General features: G+C 47.3%; 1 protein-coding gene across 1 annotated transcript in view; it reads right to left on the bottom strand.

Annotated features, from left to right (window-relative positions):
• ERICH6B (glutamate rich 6B) overlaps positions 1 to 6,705 on the bottom strand; it is a 52,700-nt gene extending 45,995 nt beyond the window's left edge. Inside the window, exon 1 of the mRNA XM_043570505.1 lies at positions 5,887 to 6,705. Within this exon, the coding sequence (XP_043426440.1) occupies positions 5,887 to 6,248 (362 nt within the window). The 5' untranslated portion in view covers positions 6,249 to 6,705. The remainder of the gene's footprint in view (positions 1 to 5,886) is intronic.
• Between the last annotated feature and the right edge of the window lie 15,940 nt (positions 6,706 to 22,645).

Below are 22,645 nucleotides of genomic sequence, written 5' to 3'. Positions count from 1 at the left end.
CTCCGGCTCAGGTCATGATCTCACAGTTCGTGAGTTCGAGCCCCGTGTCGGACTCAGTGCTGACAGCTCAGAGCCTGGAGCCTGCTTCGGATTCTGTGTCTCCCTCTCTCTCTCTGCCCCTCCCCGCTCATGCTCTGTCTGTCTTAAAAATAAATAAAACATTAAAAAAAAAGTGCTGTCAAGTATGTGATGCTAGGTTTGGGGTGGAGAGGCCCCGATTTGTAGAATTTTTCTATTTTTACTTGTCGTTAGTATTGTCTCTCTTAATGGTTTCCTTTAGAAATTACAAGGTTAAATTTCATAAAGTCAAGGAGAACGCAAGAAGATAATGTTCATGAAAGCATGGATTTTGGAGATTCAAGTTTGCTTTGTTAATCTTCGGGTTATCAGACAGGCCTCCTTCTGTCCCGAGGTGAAGGCTATCTGTACAGAAGAGGTAACTGGGGTTTCAGAATATTAATATTTTAATACGAGTATTAAACATAACATAAATATTAATTAATATACATGTTAGTATTTTAATATTAAAATATAAATATTTTACAATTTAGTTTTAATGTCAAAGAGGCTGTTTGTGTCATTTAATTACCCATTTGCCTGGAATGATACGTTAGGAATTTCGTGCACAACTGGGATAAAATATGCCACCAATTCTCATAATAGAGACTGGTAGAATGGAAGGAGGAAAGAGATAAGAACCAGAATTTGAAGTTTGGAACCTCGATGTGTCAACACTTTTCCTTACCCACAGTTTACCCATGAGACAGAGTATTATTGAGGAATATTACTTGGGTGTTATGATGTCTGCAAAAACCAAACGACATGGGCAAATGTTCAAGTCACGACACGGTTACAAAGTAAAATACAAAGTTGCACGTACCGTATGTTTAAGACAGTGAAAACAAACGAACTACAAAACAAATATAGAAGAAATAAGAGTGGAAGGACAGAATAAGAATCACTAAAAAGTGAATCAGCTCTATTTATATTTGAATGTTGGTAGAGTGGACAATGTTTTGCTGCTCTCTGCTTTTCAAGTTTTCAGTTAAAAAAAATGAACAAAAGCAAGGGGCGCCTGAGTGGCTCAGTTGGTCGAGCACCTGACTCTTGATTTCAGCTCAGGTCTTGATCTCAGGTCGTGGGATCGAGTCCCGCCTTGGCGGCTGCACTGAGCATGGTGCCTGGTTGGGATTCTCTCTCTCTCTCCCTCGCTTGTGTGCTTTCTCTCCCTCAAAAGCAAACAAACAAATAAACAAAAGTAGATTTTATTTTTTTTTAATGCCATTCTCCTAAAATTAAAATATGCACATAAGTTATTAAAAAGCCAAAACAAAGAATGAAAGGAGGAAGGAAAGGAGAAAAGACAGAGGTGATTACAAGAGGAAGAGAAGAGAAGCCTTGGGAGCCTGTCCTGGTTCCTTTAATGGCTTCCCGTGACCGTGGAGTAGTCACCTACCCTCTCTTTGACTCCAGGTTCTGCATTTGCAAAGTGGGGACAAATTATGGCTGGGAGAATTTAAGGGGACAAAGATCGTGAAATATACAACACACGCCGATGCCACTGCACTGTGCTCCTGACCTCGGGCAAGACACATAGAGAGACACGTACAGAAAGTGATGCTGTTTGTTCCGGAGCAGAGTGGAGGCTGTGAGCGACTGGCCTTGGGGCTCAGCAACTCCCTCACCAGTTCCAACTCAAGGCAGGCTGGTTGCAAAGCTCTGTCACCATCTGTGAAGTTTCCTGCCTGACAAATTGGCTGGCTCTCCCGTCCCTGCCTTATCAATATATTGCAAACCTTTCTCCTTCAGTACACAGAAAACTGCTGGGTACCCTGTTGGAAAGGGTTGTTGGGGCAACTCTTAACTGGAAATGGCCACTGAATGATAATAGCATGTGGGCGAAACGGCATCTGGAGCTGTGGGAGAGGGGGTGGGGGCAGCGAGGGTAAAGAAAATCAAATCCGGCAGATTACACGTATCAAAATACAATCGGGCAAAAACATTATGAGTCAAAATTAAAATACTGCGACAGCTCTACGGTATTATTTACCACTGAGCAGAATGCATCTTCAGGAAGTTCTGGGGTTCTAAAAAAACCAAACGGGGCCTCATTATGGAACGGTTTCATGTTCTACAACGGCATGATAGTAACATAGATGGCACTTCCTTCTAGCACCTTCCGCCCATGTGAGATCAGAAGAGCATTTTTGCACCTCACAATGGAGGTGGGAGAGCTTTCAAAGCATTTTCGGATATACTTTTTCACTTACATTTTGCAACCACACTGTGAAGAAAGGTAGTTTTACGTACAGGCAAACTGAAACTTAGAGAAAGTTAAGTGATATGCCCAAGGTCAAAGGCGGCCCCACCATGTGCTGAATCATCTGACTCTGACATCACACCTGCAGCGTGGACACCCACGGTTTACGAAACCTGCGTGGAACCTCTTGGGGAGATCAGTCACACAGAGCTATTGATTATTCGGTGGCAAGTGATGCCGCGTTTATATTCAAGTTGCTCATCTAATTTTATTGGATTTCCCCCACAGACCGTGGGGAAAATTATTTTTCTTTCTTTCTTTCTTTCTTTCCTTTCTTTTTTTTTTTTCAACGTTTATTTATTTTTGGGACAGAGAGAGACAGAGCATGAACGGGGGAGGGGCAGAGAGAGAGGGAGACACAGAATCAGAAACAGGCTCCAGGTTCTGAGCCATCAGCCCAGAGCCTGACGCGGGGCTCGAACCCACGGACCGCGAGATCGTGACCTGGCTGAAGTCGGACGCTTAACCGACTGCGCCACCCAGGCGCCCCGAAAATTATTTCTTTAAAGAAGAGAGGAGGGTACAGGTTGTTAGTATGACCCTACCCTGATTTATCCAGGGCAATGGGAGTCTCTGAAATTGACCAGCCTGCAGAGTAGTTAGGTGGGGGGCACAGATCCCTCCCACACCCCAATCCATTGCATCTTCTCTTTTTGTTAAGTCCACTTCACAAGCTGAGTGGGTGGGGTGTGTGGTGGGGAGAGTATAAATTACCCTTCACAAGTCAACGGTAGGAGAGTCATGGAACATACCACAATACACGAATAGTAATAGTAAAAGGAGCTAACACTTGCCTAGGCTTCCGATGCTATGTGCCCGGCAGAGTTCATAATGCTTTACATGATTTAATCCCTTTAATCTTCACAGATACCCTATAAGGTATGTCTGTTGTTATTCCTAATTGATAGTTAAGAAAACTAGCACACAGAGGGCTTCAGTGACTTGCCCAAGTTCACGCACTAATAAGTGGGAGAGATCTGACATGCCAGCCTAGGCAATTAAGCTCCCGAGAGAGGAAGAAGACGATGTCCTTTGTGATAGACTCACATCTACCACCAGATAGACAAATGGCACGCTGGCTTCTCCATCCTCTTGGGCGAAATGGGGCCTCAGAATCTTTCTCAACACAGTGCTCCAGCACTAGTCTCTAGTAATTAATCCATCAGCCTAAGAGAGGGGAGCCCGTTTTGTCATTTCCAGGGCTCATTTTATAGGTGCCAATTAATTTATAAAAATATCTTAAAGGACAAATGCTGGTGTGTGCATGTGTGTGTATGTGCATACGCGTGTGTGTGTGTTTGACTTTATGAAACAAACGACATGAAGCTTGATTCAATTTGCATTCACCGAGCATTTGCTATGGGTCTGGAAGGCATTCTTGTGCCAAGGGCTAAGCCAATTTATATCTTAAAGGTATTGGTAGAATATTCCACGTAAGGAAATATTGATGTAAATTCTTTTGAAAAGTTCCAAATCCTGTTGTAGACCCTTTTTAATGTAACCTGTTTTGTGCAGCCTGGCGCGGTACCCTGGGTTTTCACAGACCAAAACATTCTTCCATGTGCCTTTCAAGGCACTTAACATTCCTCTACAGTTTTGCAGTGCCTCTCCAAATTTTGCTAGCGGGGCATTTATTTTCAAAGCGTTTGCTTTATACACAGTTCCATTCACTTGACAACATTGTATTTGTCCTACTCCAGTGGGTAATATATTTACAAAGGCCCAGTGCATACAGGGAACATGTTAAGAATGCTTGATGCATACTGTGCAAAAGAAATGGTCTGAATGCTATTTTTCAATCCTGGAATTACACCTGGTATTTGAACAGCAGGGATATTAGGATTCCGAGAGGGAGAGAGGCACACACAAAAGAGAGTTTCCCAGCAATAGAGAATTATCTCTCCAGTGCCCTAACTAAATTTCTTCGGGGGTAGCAGGAATCTAGGATGAGGCATCTGATTTGGTGAAGGGGGATGTAAAGGCAAAAATGCCTGTGTGGCTGCTGAGAACACCCAGGTTTTGGATGCAGGCTGCGTGTAATCAGAATGGGATTTAAAAATTGAAGCTGCCAAAAACAACCCCCCCCAAAACAAACAAACAAGAAACCAAAAAAAAACCAAAAACAAAAACAAAACCCAGAAAACAAAAAACACAAAACACAAAATCAAGCTGCCTGAGATGCTTGCAGTGGGTAATGGAACCAGATCCAGAAAAATAATGTAGTTCTATTTCTAGGTCAACAGTAAGATGATGCAGAAGACCTGGATGTTTAGCTTTCTGAACGTGGTTGGATATATAAGGCCAAGCAGTCACGTCAGCAAAGGAAGGCCCCGCGCAGGCCCGCGAGAAAGTGCGTATCAGCCGCTGCCAGCAACAGCACAGGGAGGCCAGGGCCAAATAATAAAGCCCAGTTTAAGGAACAGGTGCCAGTTGCGGGAACCGTGTTGGAAAAGTGTCAGCCCCAGGATGAGAGAAATCACTCCAGAGTTAAATACTCACCGGCAGAGTAAGATGATGCCTTCCGGGGACCTACTGGGTACCCTGAGAAGCATACTAGTGTCTGTTGACCTAGCAACAGATTGTGGGATGTATTCTAGGAAGTAATTGGAGGTCATTGATAAAATTGAGCTCTAAGGATGTTTCTCAAAATGCCGTTTGGAAAACAAACGTAATGAATAGAAATGAATGATTAATAATAATAGGGAATCGATTGAAAATATTACGGCTTGCAAATACAATCCAGTGCAATGCAGCTATTAAAATGATTTGGAGAAAATTTAATAACATGAAATGATATTCCTAGAAGTATATATTTATGTGTGATTGCAATATATAAATATATAAATAAATGTACCTTAAAAAAGTAGGTTACAAACACTTTATACAGCCTGGTGAGGGTATAACCAAAGTGGGAAAGTGATTATTCCCCTCTGCATGGGAGGGATTTTTGCTGTCTTCGTTTCGCTCATATACGGTTTCCCTAACGTCCGCAATAAATACATGTTATTTGTGCAGTAAGGAAAAGATACAAGTTATGGGCTATATTCTGCTCGTTTTGTTTATGAATAGGTGCTTCATGTTCGTTAAGCCCCTCTGCTCTGTGGGCACCGTTCTTGGGGGCCCAGCTATTGAGACTGGGAGAACATGGTCAGGAATGAGTGTTCCTACCTGTCGGCACTGAGGGCAGGATTGACAGATTGAGCCTCGGCTCTGTCTCAAGCTTGATCTTTTTTCCCTGGGCGTGGTGGTGGATGACAGTTGCTATCTTTTAAAATTTTGTTAAAAAAAATGTTTATTTATTTTTGACAGACAGAGAGAGAGAGAGAGAGAGAGAGACAGAACATGAGCAGAGAGAGAGGGAGACACAGAATCGGAAGCAGGCTCCAGGCTCCAAGCTGTCAGCACAGAGCCCGACGCGGGGCTCGAACTCACAGACCGTGAGATCATGAGCTGAGCTGAAGTCAGACGCTCAACCGACTGAGCCACCCAGGCGCCCCACCAGTTGTTATCTTTTAGAAGGCCCTCTTCCGCATACCCGTCCCAGATACTCTTCTTCACACACCTACTCTTTTCCCTTCAGATACTCTCCCTCGTCCAGATACTCACCGTCTTCCAGATACTTCCCCAACAGATACTCTTCTTCCAGGTCCTTTTCCTCCTGTCGATACTCTCCCGCCTTCGCATACCCCTCTCCATACAGGTACGCCTTCCCCTTCAGCAACTTTTCCTCCTCCAGGTAGTTGTCTTCCTCCAGGTATTCCTCCTCTTCCAGATACTCTTCCTCTTCAGGAAATAGATAGTCTTTCTCTGAACACTCTTCTTCCTCGATCTCCTCCTCCGAAGATACGGTCTGTGTGGAATTCTGGGACATTGTGGCAGAGCGAAGGGGTGATGTTCGTCTTGATGACTGATCATCTTCAGCAGACATGTTGGGGCAGCATTAAGTAGATGAAACCCTGCAGCAAGCCGCAGGCGGTCACTTCGCCATCCTGGTAACCAAGAGAGGAATCAAGTCCCATTAGTCGGTAATCGCTACTGCATATTGATTTATATCCATTCGTGTTCGCTCATTTCATTCAGTAGTGTTTGGGTGGCCCTTTGAATGTGCACGTCGGTATAGAGCGGCCCGTGAAAAGGCACAAAAAGGGGAACAGAGGTTTTACCCTCCAGGAACGGGTAGGAGAGATCACACCTGAAGGCAACACCTTTGCAATTACTGCACAATATGAAGTGAGCCTGGAGGGCTGGAGAGTGAAGGAGTGATTCGGCGTTTAATGGTACAGTCATCAGAGGAGCCTTAGTTATTCATCAAGAAATATTTGTTACCACAATAATCAAGAAGAGGATGTTGGGATACCTGGGGGGCTCAGTCGGTTCAGCATCCGACTCTGGATTTCAGCTCAGGTCATGATCTCACGGTCCGTGAGTTGGAGCCCCGCGTTGGGCTCGCCGCTGACCGCGTGGAGCCTGCTTGGGATTCTCTCTCTCCCTCTCTCTGCCCCTCCCCCTCTCGCTCGCTCTCTCCCTCTCAAAATAAATAAACAGGAAAACAAGAAAAGAGAATGGCTCGCAGGAGCTTGAAATCTGGTGAGAAGAGGAGTCATGCAAACAGGTTTCTAGACACAAAAAGACACGCGCAGTGGGAGAGGTACAGGCAGGGTGGTTACAGGCACAGTGGCCGGGCCTTGGTCAGCAAAGGCCCTTCTAGTTGGAGGTCTGCCGGGCACGTGGTCACGGCCACCACAGGCACGGCCTCTTCAACTGGAAGGCACACCCGCGGTGAGTTTACTCAGCAAACAGTTATTTTTACGCTCCAGCTTGCACGCAGCCGTGAAGCCTTTGTCTTGCCATTCCGTCCATCCTCTCCCACCCCGTTAGCCTCTCCTGTAGCGCTTACACTGTTTCTGATTATGTTTCTGTGTTTGCTTGTCCAGCCTTTCTTTTCTACTACGCTGTGTCTCAGTGGCAGTGACCTTATGTGACCTGTTCCCCGCTCTACCTCCAGTGGTTAGCTTAACGCCCGGTGCTCGGTAAACGTCCAATAAATATGTGACCAGTGACTGAGTCAAGGGCAAGAATAGATGGCTCTAGAGCAGCGTGTCCCAAAGTTTTAAAAAGGGTAATATTCAATCTGCACAATGGAATGAGCTGAAGGAAGCAAACTGCCCAGAACCTTCCTGTTTGCTCTAGGGATTTAATGGATAAATATCTCAGTCTACCTTTCTTTCAGATCTTAGACCAGGAAGCTCTGTTTTCGGGAACCAGCGCCGAGATCACAGGATCACTTGCTAACATGTGTGCACCATGATGCCCACAATAGGAAGACCGACGTGTAAAGACATTCATAGTGGGCCCGTGGGCTTGTTTGTCTACTTTCAGGGTTGCTAGAGGCCTTAGATGATCAGATTCTGATAGGATTAGCCTGGGGCAGTGTGGTGAACCGAGGGGGTGCTACCCAGACCCCCTTTCAAAGGACTTGCTGCCGGCTGTGGAGACTGTGGTCTACAGACAGCCTCCGGCCGCCCCGTCTCTCAGGAACTGCCTCGGCTGCAGAGCTGCCTTCCAGAAGTCATCCAAGAAAGTCAGGCCGACTCAGGCAGGTCAGCTTTGACAGGCAGGCTTGCCCAGCCCGGTCCACAAGACCATTCCCTCCGCCAGTCCTTCCCCGCCCTTTCTCAGGCTTATATTTCTACTGGTTGCACCTCAACGGTCCGCATCTGGGAACCCGTTTCCAGACAACCCGCCCTCTGACAGACAGCTTCACAAAATGTAAGCCTACAAAGGAATGGATTGCAGGATTGGGGACAGCGAAGAGGACAGGCCTCATAGATAGATTGGTATTTTAGAAGGGTGGGGAGGGTGGGGAGGAAGCAGACCAACCCGGGGGTCTGGCAGAGAGAGGACAGACCTGGCAGAGAGAGGACAAGGTAGAAAAAGTAAGGGCAGAGTCAGGGGGTGGAGAGCTTTAGAAGTCATTATTACACATTTTGGGCTGGATGGTGACGGGGAACGGGAGAGGATCAAAGGCTCCAGAAGGGAGCGCTCTTGTGGCCATTTACCAGACAGCATGGAAACAGTAGAGAGTCTCCTGCCTCTGCCACTCACCACTCTGTGGTTCATACAGTGATCTTCCTGCGTGTCTTCTCACCCAGGCTACCTCAGATGCCTTTTGGAGGAGGTGGGATGTAAATCGCACACACCAGGGTGGAGGAGATCGCCTTTGGGGCAAAGGGTGAGCTGTGGGAAAACTTCGGGGCTCACACTGATGTCTTCGGGAGACTCTTCTGCTTTAAAGAAGCCTCCCCAGGCTTACTTGGATTTAAAAGCTGAACGTGTCAGTTAACTGTCGCTGTTCACTTCTGACCCCCATGCGCTCCTGGCCCTGGCTCCCTAAACCAGAGGGAGAAGGAAGGGGCTGGATAAGAGGAGAGAAATTGGAGACGGGGATGCCCGGCCTCATCCTGGGAGCGGTGAAGGAGCATATGTAAGCACCAGCCACTCCATCAAGGGCATGCTTAACACTTCAGGGATCTCCTACCTTTCCTATTTTTTTAGCTGCTTGAGATAAAAGGTCAGAATCGCCCCATCCCCCGGACGGCCCAGAATGCATTTTCCAAAGGCAGCCTGTCATTTAGGCTTAAGAATCTTCTCTTTCCATTTTCTCATCAGGCTTTGTGAAAAGGCCCAGGCTGCTGCATCCTCACATTCTCCCTTTAATTCTCCTGGAAACTTGTAAGAAGAGCCGTCAGGTGGAAATGAACAGTAATTGGCAACTCGAGACCCGGCGTCTGAGGTAAAACATCCTGGTTTTGACTTGTGATTCAGATGTGCACTCATTTTGACCCCGGTTTCTGACAGATTGCAGCTTAATTTCTGTGGTCACAACAAGAAACATCCCCTTTATAACAGCCGATTATAATCAGCTGATTGTAGGTCTTTAATCTTTAGACTGGCTTCACAAAATGGCTGCTCAATCAAAGCAAGATGGCAGACACAGGTTATTCGGCTTCAAGAGTTTTTTAAAAAAAAAATTTAGAGTGAATATTTAGAATGAGCAGAATTCGCAAAAAATCAAGAGTTCCGGCTTCTCGTGGAAATAGGAATGTCGGGCAACCCTGTGCTGGCTTTCCCACACGGAAATAGTGCTGCTGAGTTCAGGCTGCTTTCCCTGAATGGGGCCTTCCACTTCTGCGTCTGTCCCCACCACTGCCTGTAGTCTGCTCAGATTCCCGGGCGGGCGCATCCTCCCATGGGCCCTGTTGTTTTCCTTACAGTAGAGCCATGGCTCGCTGTCTCTACCAGAAGTTGGGAGAACAAAAGATACACAATCCACTAAAAGGTCTGGTATCTCTCACACTTTGCCTGCTCATGCATTGGCTTCATCTTTCTGGCCCCACGGAGAGATGGGCTGTTTGGTGGCGACAGGTGCCGTGTTTACACAGGTCGACACTGGACGCCCGTACCTACCATGGTGATTGGGCATATAATAGGCACTCGGTAATAACCCGTTGAATGTATAAATGAAAGAGCAAAGAAAAGTACTAATAAGTGCACTTTGCCAGGGATATTTACTGATTATGTACGTATGCTTATTTACCGAAGAGGGGTAAACCTTTGTATCAGAGGTCGTTCGAGCACAATCTTGGAGATTTGTATCCACATAACCCCTTCCACACTGCACTGCAAATGAGAGGCCAACTGATTTTTCCATAGTTCTGTTCTTTTCTTTTCTTTTCTTTTCTTTTCTTTTCTTTTCTTTTCTTTTCTTTCTTTCTTTTCTTTTCCTTTCTTCTTTCTTTCTTTCTTTCCTTTTTCCTTTTCCTTTCCTTTCCTTTCCTTTCCGATCCCATTTTTCATTCTGAGGGGTCGAGGCCAGGATCTCCAAACATTCTTAGTTTGAAATACATGAGGAAGACATAACTAATGTAACAAAAAGAACAGAGCACCCCCTCTGTAAATGACTGATCTCACAAGGAATAATTGCAACCTCTGGTTTCCAAGTGAATGACCTAAAGAAGGGCTCCATGTTCTGGTTGTGGTTTTTTAGGGAAAGGAGTTAGTAGGGTCTCCTCACTGGTTTCCAAGACGGGGGCGGTGGTGTTGCTCCTGAGATGTTCTTTGTCTCTCTCACCGGGGCCATGGCTCTACAGACTTGCTGAAAGGCGTCACACTTTGGAAACCAAATGCATGCAAGGAACCTGCAGCTGGGCGGGAACAAGTTCCTTGGGGTGGGAAAACAGGCTGCTGCTCCGTGAGGATGAGCGCATTCGCTTTGTCCAGCTCACGCGGCCCAGTATGATGGCTCTGGGCAGAGAGGGGATGGGAAGACGTAGAAGGACACGATTTGCCAGCGTGGCCAGCACGGCTATCCTCCCCTTACGCATCCTCGTGGGTCCCCCTCTGCCCCCTGGACATCAGTACTGGTGTGTTTCCAGGGAAAAAGCCCAAGGACCGCATTTGACCCTTGGTCTGTCGGCACTAGTTATTGTCGTCACCACCCTCTGCCTTTGCATTCTCAAAAGAAAGGAAGGGTCTGGCTTTTCTGACAAGGAAGGAAAATGGAGGCCCACGCGCCCTCTGGTCCCTGCACGGGGTCGCTCGGGGCGGGGGCCTGGGTCCCAGTGCCCAGCTCCCTGCCCCAGCCGGGGCTCCCTTGCCGCACCTCCCCTCACTGACGGTCCTGCACACACCCGCTGATGGACCCTTCCGGTCCAGCCCTGCCCCCTGGCCTGGGCTCCAGCAGCGGGGTGGGGGGGGGGGCAGCTTTGTAGATTAACCAGTCTCTGCTCGATAACGCAACACTGCTTCTGGCAGAACCGCTTCGGACAGTCAGCAGAGGAGCGGACCGTGTGAAAATGGAAAGGGAGAGCTGAAGCAGGAAGGAGAAGCAAACTTCCGAAAGAGCGGAACGGCACAGTGGTCAGGATCTGGGGCCAGGTTAACTGGGGTTAAATCGGGCTGGGCCACTTACATCTGACTTGGAGGGAAGTTCTTCCTTCTCCTGTGACTTAACTTCTTTGTCTGTAAAATGGGGAGAATAATGGTCCCCAACTCTTGTGGAGATCCAATGAGGCAATACACGTATGCATAAGTAGTGACGGTCACAAATGTGACCTATGTTGTTATTGCACGCTGACTCCTAACCAGCACTGAAGGTAAAAGTGTGTGTGTGTGTGTGTGTGTGTGCATGCCCTTCTGAGGTCTTAATTAGTTTATGGCATGGGGAGAGAAAACAAAAAGATGGCCTCTCGCTTCCCTGCTCCCTGGTCGCCACCGCAGCCTAGTGGAGGGGTCTCGAGATGAGGGTCTGTCTACGATTCAGTCCAAGTCCTGAGGGCGGGGTCCTGGGGGCAAAGATGGCCACGGGTATTGTCACAAGTGAGCTCCCCTATCCTTGGGAGGCTGGAACCCTTCTTGGGGAAGCATTTATGGCGGTGGTTGTGTCTGCCGGGACAGCACCTCCCACATAGCGCGGGTCAGTCTGTTTTCCGATTCTCAGCCATGATTTCACGAGGTTGTTGTCTCTAAACACGGGACAGCCTTTCTGAGGCCGCTCGTTCCATTTTCACGTGGCTGCGATTCAGCAGCCCTTGGACTGAATCTTGGATCCCAGCCCTCCTGACTTTTCTCACTCCCCTTCCCTGTGACAGTCTTGGGACTGTTTGGAGGTGGCAGTCAGACCTTTCTCCAGGGCCCCAGGCTCGGACCCCCAACTCCTTTCTTGGCGTCTCTGCTCAGACATCTAAGAGACACCTCAGACTTGGTGCCCAAACTCAGATCCTGCTCGTCCTCCCCAGCCCCCTCAGGTGCTGACAGAGCCCGTGGAGTCATTTCTTCTCTCTTCTTCACCCTGCATCCCATCTACCAGGAAGCCAGGCTGGCTCCTCCTTCAAAGGATCTCCCACTCCTCACGCGCCCCACGTTCCCACCCTGGTCTGCCCGGCGTCACATCTTGCCTCGACTACTGCAGGCACTTCCCAGCAGGTGTCTTTTCCACAGGTCGCCAGCTTTTAAAACTTAAGTCCTGGGGCGTCTGGGTGGCTCCGTCGGTGAAGCGTCTGACTCTTGATTTCAGCTCAGGTCATGATCTCATGGTTGGTGAGTTCGAGCCCCGCCTCGGGCTCTGTGCTGACCGCGTGGAGCCTGCTTGGGATTCTCTGTCTCCCTCTTTCTCTCTCTGGCCCTCCCACGCTTGCATTTTTTTTTCTCTCTCTTAAATAAATAAAAATTAAAAAAAATTAAAAATAAATAAATAAATAAAATATACTGCTAAAGAAGACAAGCCCCAGCCTGAGAGAAATATTTGCAAAGCATGTAATAAAGAATTTGTATCAAGAATGTAACAAACTCTCAGGGTTCCTGGTTGGTTCAGTTGTAGAGTATTTGACTCTTAATCTCGGGGTCATGAGTTCAAGCCCCACGTTGGGCATAGATATCACTTAAAAAATAAATAAAGATAGGGGCGCCTGGGTGGCGCAGTCGGTTAAGCATCCGACTTCAGCCAGGTCACGATCTCGCGGTCCGTGAGTTCGAGCCCCGCGTCAGGCTCTGGGCTGATGGCTCAGAGCCTGGAGCCTGTTTCCGATTCTGTGTCTCCCTCTCTCTCTGCCCCTCGCCCGTTCATGCTCTGTCTCTCTCTGTCCCAAAAATAAATAAACGTTGAAAAAAAAATTAAAAAAAAAAAAAGAATGTGAATTCCTTGAGGGCAGGGAGCTTGGTTTTACTCACTGATTTGGCCGAGTGCCTAGAACCGTGCCGAGCACTTGGTAGGAAATAATACATATTTATGGAATGGAGGTGTGAATCCTGATCCCTGCCTGTCCGGAGCCCAGGGCCCCGTGTGAAGGCAGTGATCTCTCCAACGGAGTGTGGTGGGTCTGAGGACACTTAACCCTCAGCTCTGTCAGTGTGTGCAGAGCTCCCCTCCAGGAGGTGTATCCCTTTTCTGTCTCATCAGGGCTTCACGTTTTCTCCAGTATAACTCCTCCCAATAGCCTTTTATGGGACTGACTGCCAGTCATTTCTTAACTCTCCCAGCTTCCTAGTATGTGTGTCTTCATCCAAAGCAGCGATACAAATGTCAAACCAGAGAGCCGCAGAGGCTGGGGGAAGGGGATGAGCATTTCCAGTCGGCCCCCGTGCGGGGTCCCCTTAGCCTCCGGCAACAACCCCCAATGCAGGCGCCATCATCCCTCTTTACAGAGGAGGAAATGGGGCTCAGGGTTTAAGAGAAACAGAAGGGTTCACAATCTTTAGAGGGTCACAGCGACAAAAAGTAGTTTACAGGAAATTGGTTTTTTTTCCCTGAGCATCAAAAAGGAAGTGAAGTGGGAGAAAGAGGCTCTTACTACAAACATTTTTGGCTGAAAAAAAATGAGAAGGTCTTAAAGAATAAAGCTTGTCCTCTGGGCAGCTGGCAGGACCTGGCCCTCGAGGCTCCTCCCTCTCTGCTCTCTGAGGGGCTCAGCTCCCAGAGGCTCCTCCCCTTGGCTCTCTGAGCCCCGCCCCTTGACTCACGAGGCCCCTCCCGCTGTGTTCCTGGAGGCGACCTTCTGCTTTTTGTCTCTCTGAAGCCACTTTTCTCTCTACTTCTTGGGCCCCTCCTCTTTGGCTCCCTGGGACTTCCCCTCCCTCAAGATCTCCCCACTTTTCTGAGGGATGGCAGGTGAAGTCCGGTCCCACGTGACTTGTTCTCCAGGAATCCGTGCTGCTCACCTCTCCAAAGTGCTCCCGAACCCTTACAGGAAACGCCCTAGAATTGTGCCCAGCATCAGTATCAAACTCACTGGGATGTAACTGGCCACATCTGCCTTCTCTTCTCCTTTTGTTTAAATCGGGACAGCGTTCTCCCGTTTCTAGATCTGGGGTGCTACTCTTCTGCTTCTCCGTGCTCCGAAGATTTGTATAATGCTTTGAGTTGCCAAACCAGTAAACGTGCCCGATTGAATTTGTTCGTCACGGCGTCCTTGAGCGACAAACACGATTATCTCCGTTTTACAGACAACACTCAGGTTCAGAGAAATCAAATGACTTGGTTAAGGTCAGACAAGTGAAATGTTGCCAAACGAGGATTTGGACACAGGTGTGCCATTGCAGAGGAATGTTCTTTCCCCGAGTGGACTATCATGCGGGTTGAGAGACTGTATTCTTTGGAGGACTGCACTTCTCGGGGCACTGGCTTCAGTGCTCAGCACCCACCTCCCCATCCCAGGTTAAACAATCATTCTCTGTGATAAAACAGGGTGAGATGAGGGAGGCCGGGGAAGTGGGGTTTTACTGAGCATCTCTTAAGTGCCTAGGACAGAATAAAGTATTTTGCATTATTTAAACCTAAACAAATTTTTAAAAAATGTTTATTTATTTTTGAGAAAGAGAGAGCACAAGCGGGGGAGGAGCAGAGAGAGAGAGAGGGAGACACAGACTCCAAAGCCAAAGCAGGCTCAGGCTCTGAGTTGCCAGCACAGAGCCCAATGTGGGGCTCAAACCCATGAACTGTGAGATCATGACCTGAGTCGAAGTTGGGCACTTAACCGACTGAGTCACCCAGGGGCCTCCGTTATTTAAAATTTAAAGAGTCACAAAAGTCAGGTAAAGTGTTATTATCCCATTTTTCAGCTTAGAAAACCAGGGCTCCCAGAGGTTCTAATTGGCCTTAGGACACAGCTACTGGGCACCGTATTTGTGATCCCCCACACTAGGTCTGTCCAATTCCAAGTCTAAACCACACCGCAAAGAGACGAGAAAGGTATTTCATCTTTTTGGTCTTGACAACTCAAATTCTTAGCGATTCCCTTAAATACGGAGAGGCCCTAATGGCAATTACTTAAAAGAATAAAAAAATAATATTTAGAGTTTCTATTTGCTACAGGCAAGTTCATTTAGATGGAAAGGCATCCCCAGTTAAAAGTTTTCTGGAGTGATTTTTGAGAGTCATATAGAAGGCCTTTGCATTGACCTCCCTCCAATCTCTGATGTCATGAGAAACAGAGTGGGGTTATTGAGACACGTTACAACAGATGACATATTCGTTTTCAGCTCGTTCAATTTAGGATCTCAGTAGAAGCGTATTTCTGGCGTGGCCCGTCGACACTTCCGATGTGCCGGGGGACCTGCGTTCTCGGCTCATGGGAGGCCATGCGGAGGCTGCCTGCCTGATGGGGCCGTAGGTGGCAATGGCGGGAGGAATAGCACTATCTTGGCTGAGCTCCAAACTGGATATGTGATTTTGAATATGTTCTCCCACTTGTGTCTAGGCTTCCTGTCTCATTTGTAAGGTCAGTGGATTGGCCTAGAAGGGCTCTAGGTTCCTTCCTTCCGGCCCTATGTTTCCAAAGACTGTCCCTTAGTCAAGCCCTTAGGGCCAGGTGCGTTGTGGCTTTCAGGTTTGTTGCTGATTTAGGCTGTCCTTACGGTGACTGTATCCTAAATACACATCAGCCCTGCGGGGGTGAGGGGGCAGGAGCCTGCAGTGAGTCTCATTAGTATTTCTATAGCAAAACATGGACATTTTCACAACAGGTGGGATAAAGAGAAACGGTTAGTTGCCCCACATCAGTTTAGGTTGGATTTTGCTTTGAACCGAGTCCTAGCAGTTCAGGCTTTGTGGCCAGAGGAGTTTGCCACAAATTTCTCAAAGTTTTCAGTTTTCAGAGCTTTTTCTGGGTTATGGAATTTGTGGATAAGACGTTTTAATCTTGCCTTTATATTGCTCATTGGTGGTCACATCTAGGAATGATCTGATGCGGTGTCCTTGATGGGAAAGGCAATGCTTTTAGAAGTTACTACGGAAGGGGCACCTGGGTGGCTCAGCCAGTTGACTGTCCAACTTTGGCTCAGGTCATGATCTCATGGTCTGTGAGTTTGAGCCCTGTGTGGGGCTCGCAGCTGTCAGCACAGAGCCCGCTTTGGATCTTCCGTCCCCTCACTCTCTGCCCCTCCCTTGCTCACGCAGATGTCTCTCTCTCTCTCTCTCTCTCTCTCTCAAAAATGAATAAACATTTTTTTAAAAGTTACTGTAGGAAAACAAAATCCATTTTGTGAAGATCCATTTGATATTGCTGTTTCTGGGATCACAGTGTGTCTAACAGGAAGGGCAGTAAGAATTATCGGCAATCATGGCCATGCGGCCTTCAGGACCCAGAACAATGCAGTTATGTTCCACCATGCTCATGGCTCAGTACTTACAAGGTCAGGGAGTGAACTCAATCCAAGCCAAGATAGTTTTCAATAAGAACAGCTGAAAGAAAAAAACTTTCTGGTTAGCTCTTAGTTACTCAGAAAATTAGCCGGAGAAAACCTCCTTCCCTAAGAATACTGGAAAATGGATATTTTTCCTATGCTAAATATGGCATAGTTTACTTTTTTTTTTTTAATTTTTTTTTCAACGTTTTTTATTTATTTTTGGGACAGAGAGAGACAGAGCATGAATGGGGGAGGGGCAGAGAGAGAGGGAGACACAGAATCGGAAACAGGCTCCAGGCTCCGAGCCATCAGCCCAGAGCCTGACGCAGGGCTCGAACTCACGGACCGCGAGATCGTGACCTGGCTGAAGTCGGACGCTTAACCGACTGCGCCACCCAGGCGCCCCGGCATAGTTTACTTTTGTGGTACAGTGTGTTTCTTCATTAACCTTCCTTGGTCAGTAGCTCTCCTCGAATGTTCACCATGGAAATCAAACCCAAGCAGCCCTCCCTATGCCACCTCCCTTTCCATCCCCCCCCCACCCATGGGACAAAATGGCTTGACCACTCCGAGCATGGACAGTCCCTGGGAATTGCAGAGAACCCCCAGGGATACTGCATTAGATTTTAAATTTTTGAAGAGAACAGCTCGGCATCTGCTGGATATTGTATGCATACCTAATTTTTGATTATGCTCCATCCCTTTTAATGATGGCATATTTTGCAACGCGGGGTTTTGGGCTGTCTTTGAGATGAAAAGCAAGGACCATGTAAAAAGCAGTGTGCAGTAGAAAAGGAGGGTGGCTGTGTCTAATGATTCCAAGATTGAAGTCACTCAGTGCCCAGTGGGCACACGCATTCTGTTAGAGAGTCATCATGGCCATTCAAAAATGAAATAAAGGCATTATTTTTTCCTTCAATTTCTGGAGGAAGTTGTGACATAACTATGTGACATAAAGACACAACGCGATATTCATCCAGTTATTTGGATATAACTGATAAATGAAACCTGTATTTCTTTTGGTGGAGGGGGGCAACAGAAAAAATTCACTGAGGCGCTAAAGGTGCCACGGACGGAGAAAGTTTGGGAACCTGGTATAATTCACGTACTTGCTCAGAGGTAGACATTCCGAGTCATCCCTGATTCCTCCCTCTTCCGCCCTCCCAAGTCTGCTAACCAATCATTAAGTCCTCTTGGCGCTGTCTTCCAAGAAGTGTCCCGAATCCATTCTTCTGTCCACTACCGTTGTGCTCACCCTTGTGTAGACCACCATCTCCTACAGCTACCTCTGTGCTTTGGCCCTTGCCTTCTGATAATCTATTCTTCAGAGGCAGTCTTTTAAATACATAAATTGGATCATGTCGCTCCAGCGGTTAAAACCCTACGGTGGTTTCAGAGGCTTCCAAAGCTTGCCCATGTTGGCTCCTGCTTTCTTTCTCACCCTCCTGGAACTCCACTCTTCCCCTTGCTCTCCATGGTACAGCCTCTTCCCACCCAGCCCTTCCCATTGTCTGGAAAGTTCTTCCAGATCTTCAAATGCTTAACTCCTCCTCCTTAAGTTTCAGCTTAAATGTCACCTCTCCAGTGAGGCCTCCTTTGGGTCACTGATCTAAAGTTGCCCCCATTCCCACCCTTACCCCAAATCACTATGTATCTTCTCATGTTGTTTTATTTTCTTCATAACATTTGTATCATGTTTATTGATCTGTGTACTGGAGGATAGAAATTTTGCTCACTTTTGTTTGCCGTTATATTTCTGCCACCTAGAATAATGCCTGGCACATAGGAGGAGGTTAATAAGTATTTGTTGAAATGAATAGATGAGTGATTATTTCACACGGTTCTAACTCGGGATCATTCACTGATGGCTCCTAATGGAGGAGATCCAGAATTTGTATTGAGAGAGAGGATGTCAATCATTTCATTTGACTGATCTCTATGTATGTAAAATAGACATTGATATACAAAATGTGTTTTACAAAGCAGGTAATCTGCTCAAGCGTTTCCTATACTCTTTGGGAAGAGACAACTGCTTGTTATCTTATACAGACTGCATTTTCCTTAGCAATACTGATGGTTTATCATAAGTTTATATCGAATTGGATAATTAATGAAGCAACTTCATCATTTTATTTGTTATTTTTCATAACAGGCGAGCTACCCCTTCCTTTTCTTTCCTTTCTTCAGACTAAGAAAATGAGATAAGGAATGTCTAAAGGAACATTTCTACAATGACAGCATTAAACAAAACATGGGAATGCCATGATCCAGCCTGCACCCACCGATGCGTTTTCTTGGACAACACCGAGTCCAGGAAGGAAGCACAGCACAGAGGCAGTAGGAACAGGTGTGGAATTATTCAACATCTCTGGCAAACAGCAGTGGGGATTAAGCAGAGATTTCTTTAATGAGATTAATTCTGAAATACGAAGAGCAGTTTGGCATGTTCCCAAAGATACAAGGCATTTGTATCTATCTAAGATTAAAGGAGCTTTCACACAAAGCGATTTTACTTTTTCAACATCAAAGAGGATTCTTGGAGGGGCTGCTTGAAGCAGACACACTGTAACAAATGTGGGGAGTGCCAAAGCTTCTTTATATAAAAGACAGTTTGCTCAGCCAGGGATTGTGTCTGTGGTTTTCACTATCCAGGATATACAGAACACTGTTCTTCCAATCACAGGATTATGGAGAAAGGGAGACCAGGGGTTAGGAATCAGGTTGACAAACATCCCAGACAGGTGGCTACCCAATGATAACCTTGGATTTCCTGGGATGGGGGCTCAGTGCTTCCTGAGGCTGACTGTTGGACAGTTCTTATAAATATTATAAATAATGGCGATGATGCTGGTAGTAACGATAAGAAGGATCACAGACACTATTTCTACATGCGAGGCACTGTATTTAGCACGTAAGAAATTACACAGACTTCTGCTAAATCTTCCTCCCTTGGGCTTTCAACCAGCTTTTCCAGGTCTGCTCTCTGGAGCTGCTCACAATAGATTTGCTCCATTGCGAGCTACAAATATTTGAAGGTAGCTTTTATATTCTGTATATTTGAAGGTAGCTTTTATATTCTGTACCGTGTGTGTGTGTGTGTGTGTGTGTGTGTATTTTGTTTTGTTTTGCTAAACGTAAGTTCATTTATGTGGATCCGTACTGAATTCCATCTTGCTGGCTTTGCCTCACCCTTCCAGGCTGCTCAAATTTTATGGATCTGATTCTATCATTCAGTGTATTAACCAGACCTTAGAAAGTGTGCTACTGAAAATGATAAGCTTCCAAGTCTCCCTCCTATCCCTTTTCCCTTTCTTCTTTTCCTCCTCCTTGCCACAAACAGTTATTGACTTTCTATATGCCAGATACTGTCAGGTACTGGGACTGCACGTTTGCACAAGGCACCCCTATAGACTTCAAGAAAGATCTAGCTTAAGCAGGGAGACAGGAAAACAAATTAACATACCGTATAGTATGATTATGTCATGAATGAAAATGCAGGAGGAGAATGCCAATATAAGCTGGAGGAGTGTCTGAAAGGGGAGGAACTATGGAGCTAGAAAAAGGCCAGCATTATATCTGGTTTCTGGGGGTGGGGTGGGGTGGGTGGGCCCGTGGGGACATAGGCAGTCCCCACTTAATTGAAAGCTAGCCAAAGGATGTTCTAGGGCTGGGAGGGCAGGGGGTAGGCTCTAGCCACCATAATGACGTGGAAAGAGAATGCTGGGTAGAGGGAGAAGGAGGGTTTATTTATGAAAAGGGCTATGCGGGGCACCTGGGTGGCGCAGTCGGTTAAGCGTCCGACTTCAGCCAGGTCACGATCTCGCGGTCCGGGAGTTCGAGCCCCGCGTCGGGCTCTGGGCTGGTGGCTCGGAGCCTGGAGCCTGTTTCTGATTCTGTGTCTCCCTCTCTCTCTGCCCCTCCCCCGTTCATGCTCTGTCTCTCTCCGTCCCAAAAAAAAAAAAAAAAGTTGAAAAAAAAAAAAAAGAAAAGGGCTATGCTATTACTGCTCAGTGATACAGCCCTCTCTCCTCTCTCCTGTCTGCCTGCCTAATGGGGCTCCTCTCTTCCCCCTGGTGGACCTCCCTAAAAAATCAAATTTAGCTGGGGCACCTGGGTAGCTCAGTTTGTTGAGTGTCTGACTTCAGCTCAGATCGTGATCTCATGGCTTGTGGGTTCGAGCCCCTCATTGGGCTCCGTGCTGACCATATAGAGCCTGCTTCAGACCCCCTATCTCCCTCTCTCTCTGCCCCTCCTCTGTTCATTAACCCCCCCCCATTTATCTCTCAAATATAAATACAAATCAAAATAATTAAAATAAAAAAATCAAGTTTAGCTGCCTCGGCTAGCAAGTTGAAGTTTTCACATGGTGGACTGGAAAAGCAGGGAGCATTCTAGATTTCAATGAGAGACCAGGGAGGGACAATATGAGAAAGGAAGGGGGTCATTTGTGATGTGAAAATGCCCATGCCCAGTTAGAAAGGCTCGTAAGACCAAGAGCAAAGGGACTTCTTGTTATGATTGCTCGTGGGGTTCATCCAAGCATAATGACCCAGTCATTTAGGTTGTCCTCAATATGAAGACTGGAATCCTCAGGAATCCAGGCAGAATGGCTTGTCTGCTGGTGTTGCAGAGCTGGGATGGCGCGAGGATCCTACAAGTTCCCAGGTGTTAGGAGTTTTGTAGGACAGAGAACAGGTGACCTTTGTAGACCCATTATCCCATGGTGGACCCATTATCCTATGGTGGACCCATGGCTTGTTCAAAGAGGGATACCTCTGAGGCCGTGAGCCCCTCCTGAGGAAAGAAACCTCAGCGGCCAAGAGGCTACAAAGTTCTGGGAATTAGTGGCCCCGGGCCACTGTGAGGTGTTGACTCTCTCCTCAGTGCTTCCCAGAATTCCTGCGACACTGTAGAAAGTCGGTTGCACAGATGGAGTTGGTTAGGGCTGATGAGCTCCACCTGTTGTCAGTTGAGAACATTACGACCTGGGTGAAGCGGGCTGACGGTGTTTATTTCCTTCCAGAGTGTCTGTGAACAGGGTCAGGAGTGGCTCCCGGGGCCCTGAGCGCACGGCTGTAGCTGCCCACACATAGCTGAGCTCCAAAAGCATGGCTCAAAGCTGTGAACCAGCATAAAGCCGAAGTTTGTCACAACCGCTGGTGAAAAGAGGACGGGAGGGTCTTCCATGAATGATTTGGAGCTGAGAAGTAGGTTCGGGACCCGGGGCGTGCTGCCTCAGCACCCCTTTCTTCTAAAAGGTAAAGGGATGAGTCAAAAAGGGCATGGACAGTTGGAGTTTGGAGGGGTTAGATATCAAAACTCAACAAACTCTTTGTTATTAAACCAGCACTTCCTATTTTGGGTGGGGCGGGAAGAACATAGGCATATGTTTGTGGACTAAGGGTTTTGGAGCAACACTAAGCGGAAGTGAAGAGGCCAGGAAAACCCCTCAGATCCCAGCAGACCAACAAGGGCTAGGCTGAGGACTCATGGCTGCCCAGGCCCCACTTTCCAGTGTATTTCAGTCCAGCTACACCAGCAGAGCAGGGAGGCCTGGGCTTCCCCCGTCTTATGGTGCCAGAGAAGCCTTGTATTTCGGTAGATAGTTGTATACGTTCCTCCCAATAAGAGACTGGAGAGAACTTTGGTTTTAGAACAGTCCGGCTTATTCAAGACACGACGTGTAGGGCTCGTGTATTCCCTATCAGTCCTTGATGCGTCTAGAAGGAGGCCCTGTTAACAGTGTTACGTTACTGAGCATTAAGAATCAACTTGGGAGAAGGCCAGGCCTTCGGCCAGTCATAGATTACCTCTAGTCAGAGTGGGCTCCACAAGCATCGCAGAGCTAGGACTGAGGGCTCAGTCTACTGAACAGTCCTCCTGCCTGGGCGTCCTCTGGCCCATGTTTCTGTCTCCTCTTGGTTTTCTACCTCAGCACATTCATAGTCCTGCTTCCTTTTCTGGAGAAAACGCAGCACACGTTTCCACCAGCTCTTCCCGAGTGGGACTTCTTTTTTGGGGGTCCCAGATGGGTCTTGGACTTCCTAAAGCAATTTAAAGTCTGTAATTCTTTAAAACCCAAGTCGCCGTCGCCTCCTCTGTGAAGACGTGCTTCCAGAGGAAGCTTCCAGAGAGCTTTTCACC

This window comes from Prionailurus bengalensis, chromosome A1 (assembly GCF_016509475.1).
Source record: "Prionailurus bengalensis isolate Pbe53 chromosome A1, Fcat_Pben_1.1_paternal_pri, whole genome shotgun sequence".
NCBI classification, from domain to species: domain Eukaryota; kingdom Metazoa; phylum Chordata; class Mammalia; order Carnivora; family Felidae; genus Prionailurus; species Prionailurus bengalensis.
This window is presented reverse-complemented; position numbering and strand designations above follow the sequence as displayed.